This window comes from Myiozetetes cayanensis, unplaced genomic scaffold (assembly GCF_022539395.1).
Source record: "Myiozetetes cayanensis isolate MyiCay16 unplaced genomic scaffold, myiCay2020 scf18, whole genome shotgun sequence".
Classification (NCBI taxonomy): Eukaryota; Metazoa; Chordata; class Aves; order Passeriformes; family Tyrannidae; genus Myiozetetes; species Myiozetetes cayanensis.
In genome coordinates this window covers 15,720,210-15,737,925 of record NW_026087389.1, presented here as the reverse complement: position 1 = coordinate 15,737,925, position 17,716 = coordinate 15,720,210, and the positions used below count along the sequence as shown (strand labels likewise).

Genomic DNA, 17,716 nt, shown 5'->3' with positions numbered 1-17,716 from the left:
AATCTCTGGAAAAAACAAACAGCACTTATCAGAAAGTACTATTTACCAGGGTATCTCCTCCCCTAAGCCAGCGTGGAGTTTGGGGGTGGCTTTGGAGGCACACCTGCTTGGCTGGCGCTTAGTTTTGGCACCGGCGGGTGCTGGAGCTCCTGGACCGCTCCCAATTTGTCCCGAGCGCCGCCGAACCGGCCACTCCCGTCCTGCCTCATCCCGTCGCGGTGCCCGGGCGGTGTCCCCTCAGCCCCGCGGTCCCATCCCGGTGCCGGGGCGGTGTCCCCTCATCCCCGAGGTCCCGTCGCGGTGCCGGGGCGGTGTCCCCTCGGCCCCGCGGTCCCGTCGCAGTGCCGGGGCGGTGTCCCCTCAGCCCCGCGGTCCCGTCGCAGTGCCGGGGCACTGCCAGGGCGGTGTCCCCGCGGTGCTGCCGGGCCGGGCCGGGGCGGTGCCCCCGCTCTGACGGGATCCGGCGCGACGGCGGCCGCGCCATTTCCTGCGGCGGGGCCGGGGATGGCGGCGCAGGAGGTGCTCGGTCAGACCGCCCGGCTGGCCTCGTCCAGCGCCCTGCTGCAGGTGCGGGGCCGCCCCAACCCTCATCCTCCTCCTCCTCCTGCTCGGCCGTGCCCCGCAGGTGTTTCCCGTGCGGCTTCTTCCACAGGTGCTGTTCCGGGTGGTCACCTTCGCGCTGAACGCCTTCACGCTGCGCTACCTCTCCAGGGAGCTCATCGGTGTGGTCAATGTCAGGTGAGGAGGAGGAGGAGGCGGCTGAAGAGCCCCCGTGCCCCGCATCCAGCCCGCTGGTCCCCGGGCATCCTTGAGGCATCCCCAGGAGGGCTTTGGGACGGTGCTTGTGGGTGCTGGATCTCGGCTCTGTTTAGTGTCGCTTGTAATGCTCTGCATAACGCTGTTTAATCTACTTTTGGGTGTTTCATAGCGTTAGGTTATTTGATGCTTCCCCAGTTCTGTTTTGCCCTGTAACACTGGTAGCACCGGCCTGTTTCCTGTGTTTAAACCATCAGCTTGCGAAGGAAAAGCCATGCTGTTCCCATAGGATACAGTTTTTCTTTGCATTTTTGGTTTGTAGCATGTATTTTTGCCATTTGAGTAATCACATGTAGTTACTTTACCTCTTTGTTTTTTAGGAAGAGGTGGTAATTTAGCTCATATCACCATGTTTGCATGCCTGTTAAGAATTGTTTGTCTGTCATGCAATCCTGTGATGCTATTGCATGAAGGATTTCAGTAGTATGTAAAGAAATAGTTTTATCTCTTTTTTTTTCCTTCTCACCTCCTTTAGGCTGACTCTGCTGTACTCCACAGTTGTCTTCCTTGCCAGGGAAGCGTTTCGCAGAGCTTGTTTGAGTGGAAGTACAAAGAGAAACTGGACCAAAACAATTAATCTCTTGTGGCTGACGTAAGATACCTCTACGAGTTTACTTCTTTAGAATTAATTTCTAATTCTTATCTGAGAGCTCACAGAATGAGAGGAAGTGTTTATTTACTAAGGTAATTATCTTAGCATGGAGCATTTAGAAACCATAGTCATGTTTCAGGACTGATGCAGAAAGCAGGGCAAGACTGTTATTTTAGCATTTATGGACTAGATTTCTTCTTGGAGCACGTGGGAAAGTGCATTGCCAAAGGTGTTATCTGGAGCCATTTGTTCTGTTGCTTAACCCGGAGTTTCATTTACGTTGTAGCTGTTGAAGGAAAACCCTGTTGCACAAATACCAAGACTTTCTTTTATTTCTTCCTCTGCCTGCTCAGTCTTGCTCTTATATTACCTGATGCACATTTGTGAATAATCTTTAGATATCTCTCCCCCACCCCCGACTAAGTTTTTATTCTTGAGCCCTGATGTGGATTAATGGCATGGCAGCATAAATATTTGGGTAGGAGAGGTGTGAAGAGGTGAAAGAAAGAGTTGTTGGAATTAAAAACCGGGAAGGAAGTAGAACAACTGCTTTCAGCTGTTTATAGCAGAACAGCTTAAAGTCCACGTGACACTGCAGCCAGAGAGTGTAATCACACATTTCAGCAAAGTGGATTTTATGACTTGTTTCTCTGTTCTGGCTCCTGGATACATTGTTTTTTTCTCTGCTCTTCCCTCTGTCAGCTGTAGCTGCTGTGCAACCACAATTAAGTGGGTTGGGAAGTAAATTTACCTGCCTGATATGGTGGGAGACTACCCCTGCATGATAAAATAGTACATTAGGGCACCCTAATGAGTTTTCTTGGAACCACCCAGCTATTAATTGGCTCTGGCCCAGAAGTCAGGGTTATTTATGGTCACCTACATCCAGGTATAAATAAGAGAGATTGTCCCTTTCAGGTATAGGTTTAATGCTAGTATTTAAAATGCAATAATTCTGTTCTCTTAACCCTATTATACTCAACTTTCTGCTATGTGACAACCTTTCATATGGGCATTAAATGACAGAAATAACATTAACTGTGTGTATCCTTTTTTTATTTAGATTTTTCCTTGTAGAGAAGTGGAACTTAAAATGAAAAGTAACTTTCATGAAGCATCTGAAAGATGCCTTGGGAGCTCGGTGTCCAGTACCTTAGGGGTCTGATAATGTGAGGGTCAATTAGGTCTTGCTGCAGTGATGTTAAACTTTGTTCACTCTGCCAGAAGCTCTGTGTTCCTGAAGCAGTATCAGCAGAAGGGGATGCATTTCTGCGCTCCTGGGCCTGGCCTGGTTTTTTAGCTGCACTCCTGATGGAAGTGGCTCTGAGCTACAGCAGAGTTGGCACAGCTGAGGGGCACACAGGCATTTCCTTATGCTCACTGTGGTGTTGTTCTCTGGAGAATCAGTGATTTCTGGAAGGGTGAGATTAGCAGTTGGAGCAGTGGCATCTTTATCTGTTAGAGCAAGATCCATCAAAGCTTGTCTGACAAACCCCTGGTAAACACAGACTGTAAAATTTTAGCAATGAGAATTTGTGGTGGTCTGCGTGCTGATGTGGGATCAGAACTGTTTGGTCTTAGGGCACAAGAATATTTGACACAGATATTTGACCTTATGTTAGGCTCTTGAGTAGAAAATAGACAAGTTAGGAAAATGTTTTTGGTGTCTTGCAAAGAGTGACATAAAGATGTTCGTTACAACAAAAAAGAGAATGCATTCTTGGTGTTGTAATAACAGAAATTAATTCATTGGGGTCTTTTTTTTTTGTAATCATTGTGTAATCACAATATGTGATATTGTAATCTTAATTTTCTTTTTTTTTCCTTTTTTTCCCCCATACTGAAGTAATATTTGTAATAATTAGTTTTTATGTTAACTTTTTAGAGTCCCTCTTGGTGTTTTTTGGTCTGTTTTCTTGGGCTTAGTCTGGCTACACTTGCTCGAAGTCCCTGATCCTTCTGTGGTTCCTCATTATCAGGCTGGTGTGGTGGCTTTTGGCCTGTCTGCAGTTATTGAACTTCTGGGAGAACCGTGCTGGGTTTTAGCACAAGCTCATTTGTTTGTGAGACTTAAGGTTAGTAAAGTACAGGGGGGTGTGCACGTGGGGGATCTTTGTATATTCAAGCATATAAACCCCCCCTCTGTGTGCTGTTTAGTACTGTATGGCATGGTTGTAACACAGATAGGAATTTGTAATCATTCAAGCAAGCAAGTTGTTTATTTAGAAATTATCACATTCATTAAATGCTTAATCACAAGTTTTAATTGGAGGGAGAGGCACACTGCTTCCACAATTCTGCATGTCAGTTGATTGTTGGTATAAAACTGTGAAATGTAGCAATTGAGAATAGTCTCGAGCAAAGCTTTCTCCTTTCTATCCCATACAAAGAACTGGAAAATTGCAATGAAGAAATTGTGAAATGAATGGAAAATTTACAGAGAAATCACAATTTAAGCTGGCCAACTCAGCAGAAAGAAACTGTGATAAAGTCCCACTGACTTTAAAAGTCCTACATTCCTACATAAATTCTGTGTGTTAAACTAATGTATTTTAAGGTTGTGTACGTGGTAGAAAATAACTCTTCTCTGTTTTCTTTCTTGAAGGTGATTGCTGAAAGCCTTTCAGTGGTGTCAAAATGCATTTTGACGGTTACTTTAGTAATCCTTTACCCCCAGTGGGGCCTTTACATTTTTGCCTTGGCTCAGGTAAGTTTTCTGTGATTTCACTCACCTGAATTTTTATTTGCCTTCGACATTTAACCTGCTAAAGAACTTTGGGAAGCTGAGGGGAAAAAGCTCCTGGGAGGTTTAGGATTAAGCACTTGTGTTTAGTATTTTGCTGATACTTGTTATTTACTTGGTGCCTTGAGCAGTTTAATGGAGGTACAAGGAAGGATCTTCAGGCTGTGAAGGCACATTTTGCAAATAAAGTTTGTTATTCTGTGTAGGCCTAATGGGGACTCTTTTCATAATGAGTTACATCCTCTAATGCTTGAAGACTCTATTCCCCATCTGGCTTCAGAATTCTTAGACTTTAGATTCTACTCTGTAGAAGACTAATCATGTGCAGCTTTATTAGCCTGTACCAGCACCTTGTATCACCTTATCAGGAGCTTCTAATCATGTGAGATATATTCAGGTTAAAATTTTTTCTTTACTGCAAAGAAGAAGGGATATATTGGCACCTGGAAAATAGGGTTGTGGCCTGTGTACTATCAGTTCACCTAGAAATAAATATGTGGTCCACTGCAGATGTGGACAGCAGGTTACTTTTTTTTTTTTGTTCACTTTTTGCAGTGGCTGTATTAGGTGGCTCGTAACTGATGGAAGGTGGAAATGATTCTATGAAGTAAGAGATATAGACAGTAGCTACTCTGTCAATTTCATTTTTGATTGAGTGAATAATTGCTTTGTAATTGGACTTCAAATAATTGTTCTAAAAATGCTGAATAAAACATGGAAGTTAGCAAAGGACTATGGTAACCTACAATTTAAAAAAAGAGAGATCAATAGCATTCTTGAGAGGTGTTAAAGTCTTTACTTAGTTTAATATTTGACAGGAATAAGGACTACTTACATTTTCTTACAACTAGTTTCTTACAACTAGTACGTAATGCTAGCGTGTAAATCTACATTTGGAAGTTAATTTTATATTACTCTTTGTTTTTTGTCTCTCCTTCCCAATCTTTCCAGCTTTTATATGCCACTGTTCTGGTGATGTGCTATGTAACTTATTTTGTGATGTTTTTGGGATCACCTGAAGCAACAAAGAAGTCATTTCCAGTTGCTAGAGTGAAAGCTCTGTTACCTAACTTTGTGGAAGATGAGGTAGGTTGCACAGTTTTTCTTGATTTCCCTTAAAATCTTTTATTTTGAAAATAACTTTGAGACAGTGGAGTTAATTGAGTGATTTTGGGGCTATTTCTGCACTGTAGAAGACATGGCAGGTTAAACAAAAAAAAAACCCACCATAAAAATCCTATTTGTAGTTTGTATTAGTAGAATCCTTGTCAGAAAAATGAACTCCTTGAACTTGTTGTGCTGACTTGGTTTGTGCAAAGATATTAAAAAACATTAACTGGAGACAGAACAGTGTGCAGGGTATCACTGGATCTAGGGCAGGAAAGAAGCCAGAATCACTTTACAATGGATTTTGGTACTTTGACCTTTCCACAAAATAACCCTGGTGCTACACAGCACCCTACAAGTTCTCAAATATCTCTCAGACAAAAACAAGGCAAAGAAAGAACGAAAAGCTGCAGCAAGGAAGACAACATTCTGAAAAAGATTTATAAATTGAAAAGATAAAGGTGGTTATTGGATGCAAGATTTGGGGGGACAGTTTGAAGAACAGTTAACAATTTATATCTACAGTAAAGGTGGAATTTATATTGGCATGCTAAACAGCATAGATGTGGCTTTTTCTGGTCTCTAATTACTATTTTCTATAGAGAGCTTTTTTGGGTACTTTATCTGCAACAACAGTACTTTTCAGCAAGGGAATAAGTTTGTGCCAGATCAGACTTATATTGGTCCTTGAATTAAGCAATATTTTAGGTAATATTTGAGATGGTTAGAAACTGTGACACAGGGGTTTCCTCATCACTCCAGTTAGAGCTTACCCAAAGTATTACACTGGCTTTGTATTTTCTATTTCTACTCTGTAGGTTCAATCACGTTTATTACATTTCAGTACTTTTGTTGCAGGCCTTTGTTAACTGGAAGGAAGCACGTTTGACCTGGAGTTTCTTCAAACAATCCTTCTTGAAACAGATTCTGACAGAGGGTGAGGCTTTACGTGTAGTTGTGGTGGGGAAGGGCTTGTGAACACTCCTTACAAAATGGACTTAGAGCTTCCAAAGGCTTGGTGGGGTGGTGGGAGACACCATTCAGCCTGAGTGAAGCTTTTTAGGATAATCTGAAGTAGGTGCTGTTCCATTTGACTTTGTCTGTTGAATATTTAGTATTACAAGTGCTTGAACAAGTATTGGGAAAGGTTTAGGAACTTGTCCTGAAGTTTTTTGTCCTGAACTTACAGGTGAACGATATGTGATGACTTTCTTGAACGTGTTAAATTTTGGAGATCAAGGTAAGTGTGACAGTGCTGTGGAATGGTGTCAGAGTTTTCTTAGTCCCTGCTCTGAAGATGGTTCTGAAAATGACTTAAAGTATTCGAAGATAACTTGAAAATCTGGGAATGTTTCAAAGCCTTTTTGACTTTTGAGATTCACTTTGTAGAATGATTGATATAGATAGAGAAAAGAATTTGATTTAAGATCACAGAAACGTAGAATGACCTGGGTTGGAAGGGATCTTAAAGGTCATCTAATTCTAACCTCTCTGCTGTGGACAGGGATAACTTTCACTAGACACATATCATTCTCTTCTTCTGTATCAGTAAATCCTTATCTTCCTGTTCTCATTCAATGAAATGTATCAGGATCCTCTTAATTCCTCTACAGTAAGAATTTTAAGCCTGGTTTGGTGCTGTTATTAGATTCACATCTGGAGCTGATGCTTTTGTCCTCCTTTGCCATCTATGAGCCAGCCTTGCAGTTTTGAGCTGTGGTTGCTGTGACTGTCAGAATCTTTAGAAAACACTGCTTCAGTGTCAAACTAAATTCCATTTGTTTTCTCTTTGCTTAGTGGAGATGTTAAATTAGAATTCATGTTGTTATTAAAGACCTGGAATTAAAATGCATGTAAAAATTACAAATTGCTGCTATTTTTTTTTTCAAGGTGTATATGATATCGTGAATAATCTTGGTTCACTGGTGGCCAGGTTTATCTTTTTGCCTATTGAGGAGAGTTTTTATGTCTTTTTTGCTAAAGTGTTGGAAAGAGGGAAGGCTGTGAAGGATCAGAAGCAGGTAAGTTTATTTTGGATTAATTACATGTCAAATGCTTGATTTTTGTTACAGATAAGTTGCATCACAAAAGCATGACAGAAATGTGTGTTTGAGTATTGAGGCTGTTAAAATTGAAAAATTCAAGTGGAGAACAAAAATGTCAAGTGAGGCTGGATCAAAAAAAGAAAAGAGAATAGGTAAATGCTAATGAAATAGAAATTAAAATATGCAATGATGTAGTATTGCCTTGTGCCAATGAAGTGAACATCCTCTCCTCCAAACTGTGATGTAAAGCCTGCTGTACTGTGTATTTCCATTATTTAAATCATAAAATCGTACAGTTTCTATTAAATAAATTCTTGATATGCTTGAAAATATCAATGGCTGTTAAGTAGTGTTTCTGAAGAGCGTGATTTTTTGGGAAGGAAATATTTGTATTTTTCTTGCACTTTTGAGTTGTATGCGGGGTATTAATGAATAGGAGCTTTGTTCCACAGGGTAATGTTCCTGATCAGTCATTCTTGTGATAATCCTGTACCTGCACATCAGCTCACAGTTCAGTCCTGTGCTTCAGGTCACTGGTGGGCTAAGAGGGGTGTGTGTATGTGTATATTTTGTATACAGTGTACCTGATATTATAACTGGAAAAACGATGGGATAATAAATACATAAAAACCGTTACAAGTTAAGACCATGTGTGTAGATAATTGAATAACCAAGGATAAGTTTCACACCTTTTTACACTGTGCAAACTGATTTATTTTCTCTGTGAGGTAGCATTTCTGTGGGAAGATGACTATGACATGGATTCTGATTCGTGTAATCGGCTACATTTTTTTTCAGGATGATGTTGCTATGGCTGCAAATGTGTTGGAATTGCTGTTGAAGCTTGTGCTCCTGATTGGCCTTACCATCACTGTTTTTGGCTATGCCTATTCTCAGCTGGCTCTGGATATTTATGGAGGCTCAATGCTCAGTTCAGGAACAGGTAAAGATTTCTAGAGCTGGCCAAAAAAGCGCCATTCTTTAAAAAAAAAAAAAAGAAAAACCTCAGCTATTATTTTTTGGTAAATCAGCAGATTTTTGTTTTGCCTTTAATATGTAGTCCCTTAAACTAAAATATGCTGAGGACCTCTAATGAAGTAGGATGAAGTTTGGGGCTCTACCCTCTTGCAACATGACATTCTTGGAAAACAACATTTAAAGGATTATTTGACTAAGCCATGATGTACAATTACTGACTTAAACTGTTTAAAACAGAAAAGTCACATACAACAAATGGCACCCAAAGAATTCATATTTTTAGCATAGAAACAATAATATTTTTTTAAAAATAACACTAAACTACATAATGGTATCAATCTTCTACATATTGCAGGGTAAGTTTTTAAGAAACTAACCTTAAAAAGCAGTCAAGGAATTTATCTCTTTATCTTTCTGACATGTTTTTTAGGTCCAGATCTCCTCCGGTGTTACTCGTTGTATGTCCTGTTTCTTGCTGTCAATGGGGTAACAGAATGTTTTACATCTGCTTTGATGTGTAAAGAAGAGGTGGACAGGTAGGAAAATATCCCCACAATATTCCTGTTAATTTATTTGTGCTGACCTGATAAAGAAATTGGTGTAATAATATCCTGCCCCACCGAAAAGAAACTCCTGGCTAGGCTGTCTGCACTTAGAGTTAGATGTAGAGCCTTTAGCAAATGTTAAAATGTTTTGGTGAAAAGGTCAGAAATTAAGAAATGCAGGTTGTTAAATTAGCTTTCAGTACATCACTAACTGGGAAAGTAACTTAAGTGTGTGTTTTCTGTATACATTATCTTGAAGTTAGACTTTTAAAAACAGTCATTTGACTCATTAAAAGTTTGCAACTAATAAAATTTTTCATGTACAGGTACTGTATATACACTTAGGAATGATCTCAGTTGTGGATGTGAATTCAGTGGCTTATGTACTTTTGTAGGAGGTTGGATTAGATGACCTCCTGAGATCCCTTCCAACCTGGATTATTTCTTGATTCTGTTTTCAGGCTCTCCCTGATGTGGCCCTTCCAAATTAATTTCAGTGAGGTTTCTTTTCCACAACCAAAGTAGGAGCTTTTTTGACTTTACAAGGGCTGCTTTCTTGACCCCTTTAAAATGTGAACTTGTTTTCCAAACCAATGTTTTGGAGCAAAATAAAGCATTTATTGTCTTTAATACATTCCTAAAATAAAGTAGCAAAAAAATCCACAGGTTTTTACATTACTAATGATCGCTATTAAATTTTGCTTTCTGCAATGAGTGTGCAGTAAACGAATGCTGTAACTTCATGCGATGCTAAATTGTTTCCTTTTTTTGTTTGGTTTTTTTACCTAGGTACAATTTTGTTATGCTGGCCCTGTCCTTCATATTTCTGTGCATCTCTTATTTCCTGACCCACTGGTATGGCAGTGTAGGCTTTATCCTTGCCAACTGCTTTAACATGGGCATTCGAATCACTCACAGCATTCACTACATCTATGGTTACTTCAAGGAAAGCACTTACAGGCCTCTGACAGGTTTGCTTCCCTCTCCCTTTTTGGTGTTGGTTTATATCATCAGTGGAGTCATCACTGGTTTCTCAGAGGTGAGCATCTTTTTCTTCACTTTCACTGTGAACATGAGTGACTTTTGTGTCCACAGGCAGAGAACAGCATTAAGAAAAAAGGCTAGGCTGGAAGGTTTCCATTACAGGCAAGGCAAGATATAATATTAAGAGATTTAATCTTTGATACAGAGTTATCTCTGCCACCTGCACAAGGTGTATCTGGCAAGTGAAATAAATTTTAAAACATTTCTGCTTCTGTAGAGAAATGTGTCCTTAGTTATTAGTAACTGAACTTTTGCAGTAGCGCAAAAAATTCTGTAATAAAAAAGTAATAAACAACCAAAACAAGAAGAAAACCAAAAATTGCTAAGAGCACATTTATTTAGACTACAAGATGGTAATTGCATAGGCTGAATATTACAGAGATGGTAGCTTTTCAATGTACAAAAATTTGACAATTTTTGTACAAAAAGCTTGAAAATCCATTATGCCTGGGAAGGGAAAGCTTTATATTTTGGAATGATCAAGAGAGGTGTTGGACCTTTATTTTTTACTGAGACAGTAAATCTCCCTTGTGCTGACTGTTTTTCCTGCAATTGCTTGTTTCCTTTGTTGTAGGTGTTCTTCTGCTGTGATAAGGGGTGGATGGCAAGGCTGCTCCACGTCGGTGTGGGCGCTCTGTGCTTTGCAGCGACCGTTGTGACGATGTTCTGCACTGAGACCAAGCTGATCCACTTTGTCAGAAGCCAGTTCCTCTCCCGCTATTTGAAGAAAGGAACTTGACATACTCCTGTGCAGAACAGTTCTTGTATGTGCTTGTGGTAAAGGGATGTATTTTTTTTTTCCATAAGATCTGTGTGGGGAAAAAGGTTTCCACACGTGTTTGGAAGCACTGATATTGGAGTGGCAATGTAGAAGATTGAATATTATTTTGTCTTCTGAACTGGTCAGTACAGTGAAAGAGAGATGAGTAATTTTCTCTTTATTCACAGTTATTTTCCAAGCTTTTCTTCAAACAACCTCGTGGGTAATGAATGAAGATCTAAGATGCACCTTCAGACATAACCTGGCTGACAGACTTGACATAGAGAGCTCCTGTTCCTACCCGTGGGGAGTGTGTGTGTGAAGGCATGACGTGGTTTATATCATAAGGTGTAGTTAAGAATGCCCTTATTTGGCACAGAGGGGCTGCTTAACTGGTGAGAAAATGATCTGATCAAAAATAAACACCCAAAAAACTCAACACTAATACCCATTAAACAAACCAAAAGCTGAGGAAAACACCGGGGCAAGGACCAAAAGCAATGTAGTAAGTGTTGCTGGAGCACACAGTGTGGTGTAGAGGGATTGAGTTGTCAGTGTTTGGAAGTGTAAAGTGGGGAACAGAAAGTCCTGACGTTTACAAGTGAATTAATGGAATGCACAGCAGGTGTCCGTGCTGGCTCTGTGGGATTATTTCATTCAGCATATCCCTCATTTCTGAGGGCATTGATTAACTTGTCAAAAATACTCTGAAGCCTCAGCTGAAAGGAGAAAGAGGGTTTGAGCAGTGTCTTGTAGGAGGTGTTAAGTAAAATCACACTAATGCTGAAGTTCCAGAAGGTTAATCATAAAACTTTCTTCTTTCATTCCATTGCTTTTTGGTTTTGTCTGAGATTTTAAATGCCAACATGAACACATTTGTCTCAATAAAAATTATTTTGTTTTATCTGTAAAAAAATCTGAATGTTAGATGTATTTATTAAGATTTTTTGCAAGAGTTTATGCATATTGAAACTTTCTTTATTGGATAGAGAATACATCTTGTTCCCTTACTTGTTTAATCTTGAACTTCAGATTGATTTTTTTTTTTTTTTTTTTTGAATTGTTGGAAATTTAGGCATTCAGCCGTTGTAACATTTGATTTTAGGCTGCTGGTTTAGGTTTACTAATGGTGTATTTTATTGCTGGTCTAAGATCTGGATTTGGCAGCTTCAGAATGTCCAAGGGGCAGGTTTATAATGATCAGTGTTCCCTTTGCAGTGTTTGGATGGCCCAAAAAACGTCAAGTGGTGAAAAATGTCTGCTCAGACATGTACAAATGAAAGCTTTTAGTTTAATTATGGAACAGCTCTGCAGATTCTCAGCTTAAAAAAAAAAAAAAAATCACTGTAATGGCACTGTGGAGTTCATCCAGGTGGCCACAGTGCCCAGGGTGAAAGGCTTTCTGCTATCAAGGCCTTCAGCTTGGTAATCAGGAATATTTTCTGAACTCTGGTAATTCCCACTTGGAAAATATTGCCAAAGAAACTCCATGTGGGAATTTGGTGATTGAAAAATGATCACAGAGAAGCCACAACGAAATAGTGGAAGGGAAAGGTGCACGTCCTCAGCTGAGGGCAGTGTCTCTACTGCCTGAGTGGAAGGGAGTAGGTAGAGACTTGCTGATTCTTCTTAAGCTGTCATAAAATCTATCAAAATCAAACAAACTCTACGTTATTCTGTCCTGTTAATTGAGTTTGGTAGATCTTTGCTTTTTAAATTTTTCTCTTCTGAGTGGTCTTGCAGGTTTTTTTTCCTCATTTCTGTCAGGTGTGGAGTTTGTTATGTTCACTGTTCACTGTTATGAAGTACAGCTCCATGTATTGCAGTGTTGAAACTTCTTTGATATAAATTGTCCAGTTTCTTTTCCTTTACTCATTCATAGTACAAAAAAAGTCAAGATAATTGAACTTGTGGACTGTTTCTTAGGGTATTTCTTTAGGACCTTACTGTGGAAGTAATTCGACCTGTACAGTGGATTTTTATAACTCCTTGAATGAGATATTTTGTATAGCCCTGCACTTGAAGTGCTTTGGAGATTAAAGAACTTTTCCTGCAAAATGAGCTTGAATTCCTGCTGCCTTGTCTAGTCCTACAGTCCAGCTGGACACTGATAATGCTTCGAGATCTCACTGTTCAAAGGGCTGTCTAGACTCATAAATCTTTTTTAACATAAATGCATTGTGTGCATTTGAAGACAAGTTACATTTTTAAACCAATTTGTTTTGTTTCCTATTGGAAAGGCTTACAAGTGTCTCTTGCATCTCATATGAATGCAATTTCATGTGAATCAGGAAGACATTTAAGGTGGCTTAATGATTGCTCATTTGCAAATTAGGGACACATTCCTCATTTGAACATCATCTGTAAGCAGTTCAGTAATGGTTGACTGGGTTTTGTGATGTGGGATGTTATATTTTTAATGTATTTTATGTGGCAGGAAACTGCAAGGAGGGCCAGGAAGTAGAGACTCATGAAGCTGTCTCCTGGTTTCTTATTTATCTCTGTGAGCTTTAATGTGAAAGCTGTTAATTGCTTTATTGGTAAAGCTGTAAACTGTCAAACTCAGGGACAAAGTTGAGATTGAACTTGACCATGTTTTCCTTTTGTTTATAGTTCTGTTAGTCTGTTAAAGGCACAATTGTCTAAAATTTCATGAAACTGTTTTCCAGTGTTCTGAAGTCTTTTTAGTTCAAGCCAAAGGAGAATTAAAAAGTTTTCTTTGTAGAATAAGTGATGACTCTATGCTTTGTGATGTGTTTTTCTTATTAGTTGGATGGGTGACTTCCAAAAGACTGTAAAATATAATGGTTATATAATAGGTAAAACCAAATAAAATTTATTTCCTTTACATTTTGTTTTTGTCTTCCACTTGAGGATTATTGAAGTTTTAGTTGTGTCTTTGGTAGTGCTGATGCTTGGTTTGGATTTTCTAGGGTATTTTATGTATAAATTCATTTATCAGCCTAAACTTACACACCATTTCCTAACACACACACGTGCAAACACACAGATGAAATTTGCTGTACTAGTTTTGTAAGAAGTGGCATCATTATAGTCACTCTTTTTTTCCTCTTTGTTTCTGTCAAAATGTTTGTTTGTATGGATTGGAATTATCAAGTTCCTTTGTTTGCCTTTACAATGCATTGTTGTGATAAAAACTCTTTCAGTGGCCAGGAATAAATCTGATATGTAATGAAGTTTGTTAGCTGAATTAGGCTGGGACTGGCAATGCTACTGTTGGGAATTAACCAATTAACCAATTGTTGAAATGTTGTTTTTCTAGAATGGTAAATGTTTTATTTGTAAAGAAATAGGGTGGAGGAGCACCTCTTTAGGAAAAGAAATTAAAGCTTTGCCTTAATGGTTAATCTGTTTTAGCAGGCACAAAAGTAATAAATGTAAGATAGAATGTTAACCACAATTTAGCCCCATAAGGAATGTTGACTTTTTAGTGGGTATGGAGGATTATGAGTGTGAGTACCTTGAGGTCAGCTGGTCTTAATTCCCTGGTTTCTGGATAGTGCTCCTATCTAAACTGTGAAATTCTCTTTGTGGACTTTGTATTTTTGCTGGTTGAACATCATACTTTCCCCCGCCAGTGGTTTAATTACCTTTTTTTCGAGATAATGCAAAGAGAGAGGATCTGAGGCTTTTTGAGCCCTATCAGCGCATCACCAGAGCTGCTGAGATGTAGCGCTTTTGTTCAGCACAAAATGTGTAACTCATCTGCATTCTGATAGTGCTGTGGAAATGCACTTTGTTTTCATTATAAGCTGAAACTGAAGTTTGGAGCTCTGCACATCTGATGCACAGCTGGGCCACGGGAGCTGAGTGCAGGGCCTGCTCCAAAGCGTTGCCAGCTGGGGGATCGAAGGGAAACACGGATAGGAAGTGCTTATCTCTGTTGCATTTTGGATTGCTTCCATGGAAAGATGTTTGTTCTGCTTAGTTTCTGGATCTGAGCTGTGGCTCCTGCACTGCCTGGCTGTGATGTAGAAGGAGGAACAAGCCCTTTTCAGTTGGGGTGTCTGTGACTGCCCAGCTGCCACGGTGAGGGTTGTTCACACAGCCTGATCAGTGTGAGCCTCTGTGGGCAGCCAAGGGAGGATTTTCTTCTGGCAGTCGTGGGGAAAGGTAAAACAGCTCTGGTTTTTGCTTTGTCAGACTTCCTGTTTAGCTGTGGTAAGTGAGCCTCTGACAGAGCTCCGTGTGTTGATTTGCTGGCTGGGTTTTGTGGTTTACAGATAATCCGTGTTCAGTGTAAGTTAGTTCCAGAGTTCTGTGCCATCCCACTAATCTGAGATAGTGGAAAGGAACATAACCAAGAAAACAGATGTGTTGTATCTGTGTGGCCCATTTAATAAGGCTGAAATAATGAAAGCTCTGTCAAGAAGAAAAAAAATTGGGAGAGAGAGAGCAGTCCTTAAACACAGATAAGGTGTATGAGTAGTTCTAATCCACTGATAAACAAGAACCATGTTTAGTTCTTCGCGATACACTTTGGAGAGACTGCTGCAAAAAGGGAAGGTGTAACAGAGCTTGGGAGAACATTGCAAGGTTTAGTTTAGTTCTTAACATTCTTGAATACAGGGGGATTTCAGACTCTTACAACCTCTTGGGAGAGGGATGAGTGCAAACCAGAGCACTGATGCTGTTCCAAAGGGATGTGTTTGTGTTGCTGAGAGCAACCGAGGCACAGTCTTGCTGCACTGCCTGTGAGAAAGTGCCTTGTGGTCACTTGGGAATATCTTCAATTTCTTCTCTTTTATTTATTTATTCTTCTTCTGATTCCTGTTTCATTCATATGTTGGCTTCATTCATAACCAACTCCTATGTGTAGGTATGTCCCTTATTTGCTGTAAGAAGTCAGCCTAGGCAGTCTCAGTATGAAAATGCAGTAGGTCACCAGAGCCCTGCACTGGGCTGCAGTGAGGAGGGTGTTGGTCAGCTCGCTGCAGGCTCTATCGTGGCCTGCTTGGCAGCCCTGACAGCAAGGAATGAGGAGGGAGCAAATTATGACTGCACAGAAAAATTTAATTGTGGCTTCTTCTCGGTTCTACATGGTTGACTTGGCAGTACTAATGTTTTGCTAGTGGAAGGGTTTGTTGGGAGTAATTTTATAAAACAAGTACCATAAAGTGCACTCATGTGCCTTCTCTTATTTGTGAAATGGTTTTTAGCTGTCTCGGGGTGGGAGAGGAGATGTTATGGTACAAGGAAGGGGAAACGTGGCCAAGTGTGGTAGCTGTGCAGGGAACACGGTGTCCTGTGAGGAAAGGCCTTTAGTCTATGAGTTACTTCCATCTCTGAATGCACTTCTGTCACTCCAAATAAAACTCTTAAGTATGGCTCTGCACAAGTGCCTCTCTAGGCAAGTAGGACAACATGCTTGGAAGAAGCAGAGTATGCCCATGAAGTAGAGCACACAGTTGCTACAGACTGCTTGTCATTCTGCTTTGCTGGTCAAGTATTTATTTTTTTGCTGGTTTCTTTATACATTGAAATAGGGGCCTTAGTGAGTAACAATATTCCTTTTTGCTCTCTCTGTAACAGTCCTCCCATTTGAGGTTGACTCTGTATTAGCCTGTGGAAAACTGTTTTTCTGTGGTTCCTTCAGAATTTTACTGATCAGTTTTAGTTCTCTTTTATTACTCAGATGACTTTATTACACAGTAGCTTTACACATGTTCATCTGGGAGCTCTGCTGAAGCACCGGGTGAGGATCAGGGAGGTGCTTCAGCTTCACTCAAATCCTGTTCCACACAGCAGGGATGGAAGAAGTCTGGATAGAACCTGCACTGCTCAACATGAGGTAGGTGTGATGTCCCATGGCCTGGGTCTCACACTGCACAGATGTGAGTACCTTGCTTCAGATTTCTAAAGAAAAGTTGGGAGAGCTGTGAAGGAAAATGTGTAGTAAAGCCAGGCAAGATAAGAAAGGCAGGATTGCTGTCTTGAGACAGCAGCTCTAGGATTCAGGAGGAAAACCACCTGCAAGTATCCATTCCTGAATGTAAATACAGAGTTGGACGGTGGCAGCTCGTGAGCCCTGAAGGTCCATTCTGGGGAGCTTCAGAGATTCCCTGCTGAACCATCTGCTGGTAGAGATGCTCTGAGTTTTACTGAGTGTTGTATAGATAATGTGCTTTGGAGCTTTTTAAGTTTCACTGGTTTTGTGCATCTCAACAAGACATGAGTTATCTTTTTGAAGGTGAATACATTATAGAATCATAGAATGGTTTGAGTTGGAAGGGACCTTTAATGGTCATGTAGTCCATTTGCCCTGCCATGGGCAGGAACGTGATATCCTGCCTATGGAGTCTATTTGCAGCTGACAAAAGTTGCCTGAATGGAATAGCTCAGAGGGAGGACTGCAAAATTGTGGAGTGCAGGTGAACCAGGTCTTGTGGAGTGAAAAGCCGGAGACTGAAGCAGAAAATCAGAATAACAGAAACTGAAAACAAACAGCACAGTGCACTTTTTTGGTAACTGGGCATTCAAGGTAGCTCAATATTCCACTGGGGCTGACTGCTCCCTGGGTGAGGAGAAGAGGGAAGGACTTTCTCCCCATCCAGAGGAAAATTTAGGGATGTAGGTCATCTGAAAGATATTTTGGTGTGGAAGCAAGAAGCTTACATGGCTGAAGATACATTGAGGAAGGCTGAAAAAGCATTTGCAATCTGTCAGGGGAGCAGTACATCTAAGGCAACGTTAAGGTTGCTGCAATATGGGCCTTGAGGTGAGCTGCAACCAATTTGACTTAATCTATTACAGTTAGGAAAAGGAAAATTAGTCTCTGTAGGGTAAGAAAAGGTGAATTTGAAAGCAGAGGTTCAGTTATTAAAGGAACAGGAACAGAATCAGAGTGGAAGCAGAAGAGAAGTGGTGCCGAGTCGAGTGTGCTGCAAAAAGCCTGTGTTCAGCATCTGTGATGAAGTGAGTCCAGACAGTGTGTGATGAAGGACATACAAAAGGCTAGACAATAAAAACTCCAGCTGTGCAGTTAGTTGGGAAGTGGAAAAAAGCTTAAGTAGCTTCAGGGTGGTAGTTAGAGGCAAAACTGTGGATTGGATCATTCACCTTGTT

The 17,716-nt window shown here is 40.4% G+C and overlaps 1 protein-coding gene across 2 annotated transcripts; it reads left to right on the top strand.

Moving 5' to 3' along the window:
- The first annotated feature begins 504 nt into the window (after positions 1 to 504).
- RFT1 (RFT1 homolog) lies at positions 505 to 13,478 on the top strand. 2 transcript variants are annotated; one of them, XM_050312761.1, is made up of 14 exons: positions 505 to 567; positions 653 to 738; positions 1,292 to 1,408; positions 3,294 to 3,483; positions 4,014 to 4,115; positions 5,103 to 5,237; positions 6,117 to 6,195; positions 6,448 to 6,498; positions 7,149 to 7,279; positions 8,102 to 8,246; positions 8,712 to 8,817; positions 9,616 to 9,865; positions 10,445 to 10,634; positions 10,819 to 13,478. In XM_050312761.1, exons 1-13 carry the CDS (start codon positions 505 to 507, stop codon positions 10,607 to 10,609), a joined length of 1,620 nt encoding a protein of 539 aa, XP_050168718.1. In that variant the 3' UTR covers positions 10,610 to 10,634; positions 10,819 to 13,478. The 2 variants fall into 2 exon arrangements, with proteins under 2 accessions (XP_050168718.1, XP_050168717.1); XM_050312760.1 differs by having other exon boundaries at positions 10,445 to 13,478.
- Positions 13,479 to 17,716: the final 4,238 nt, after the last annotated feature.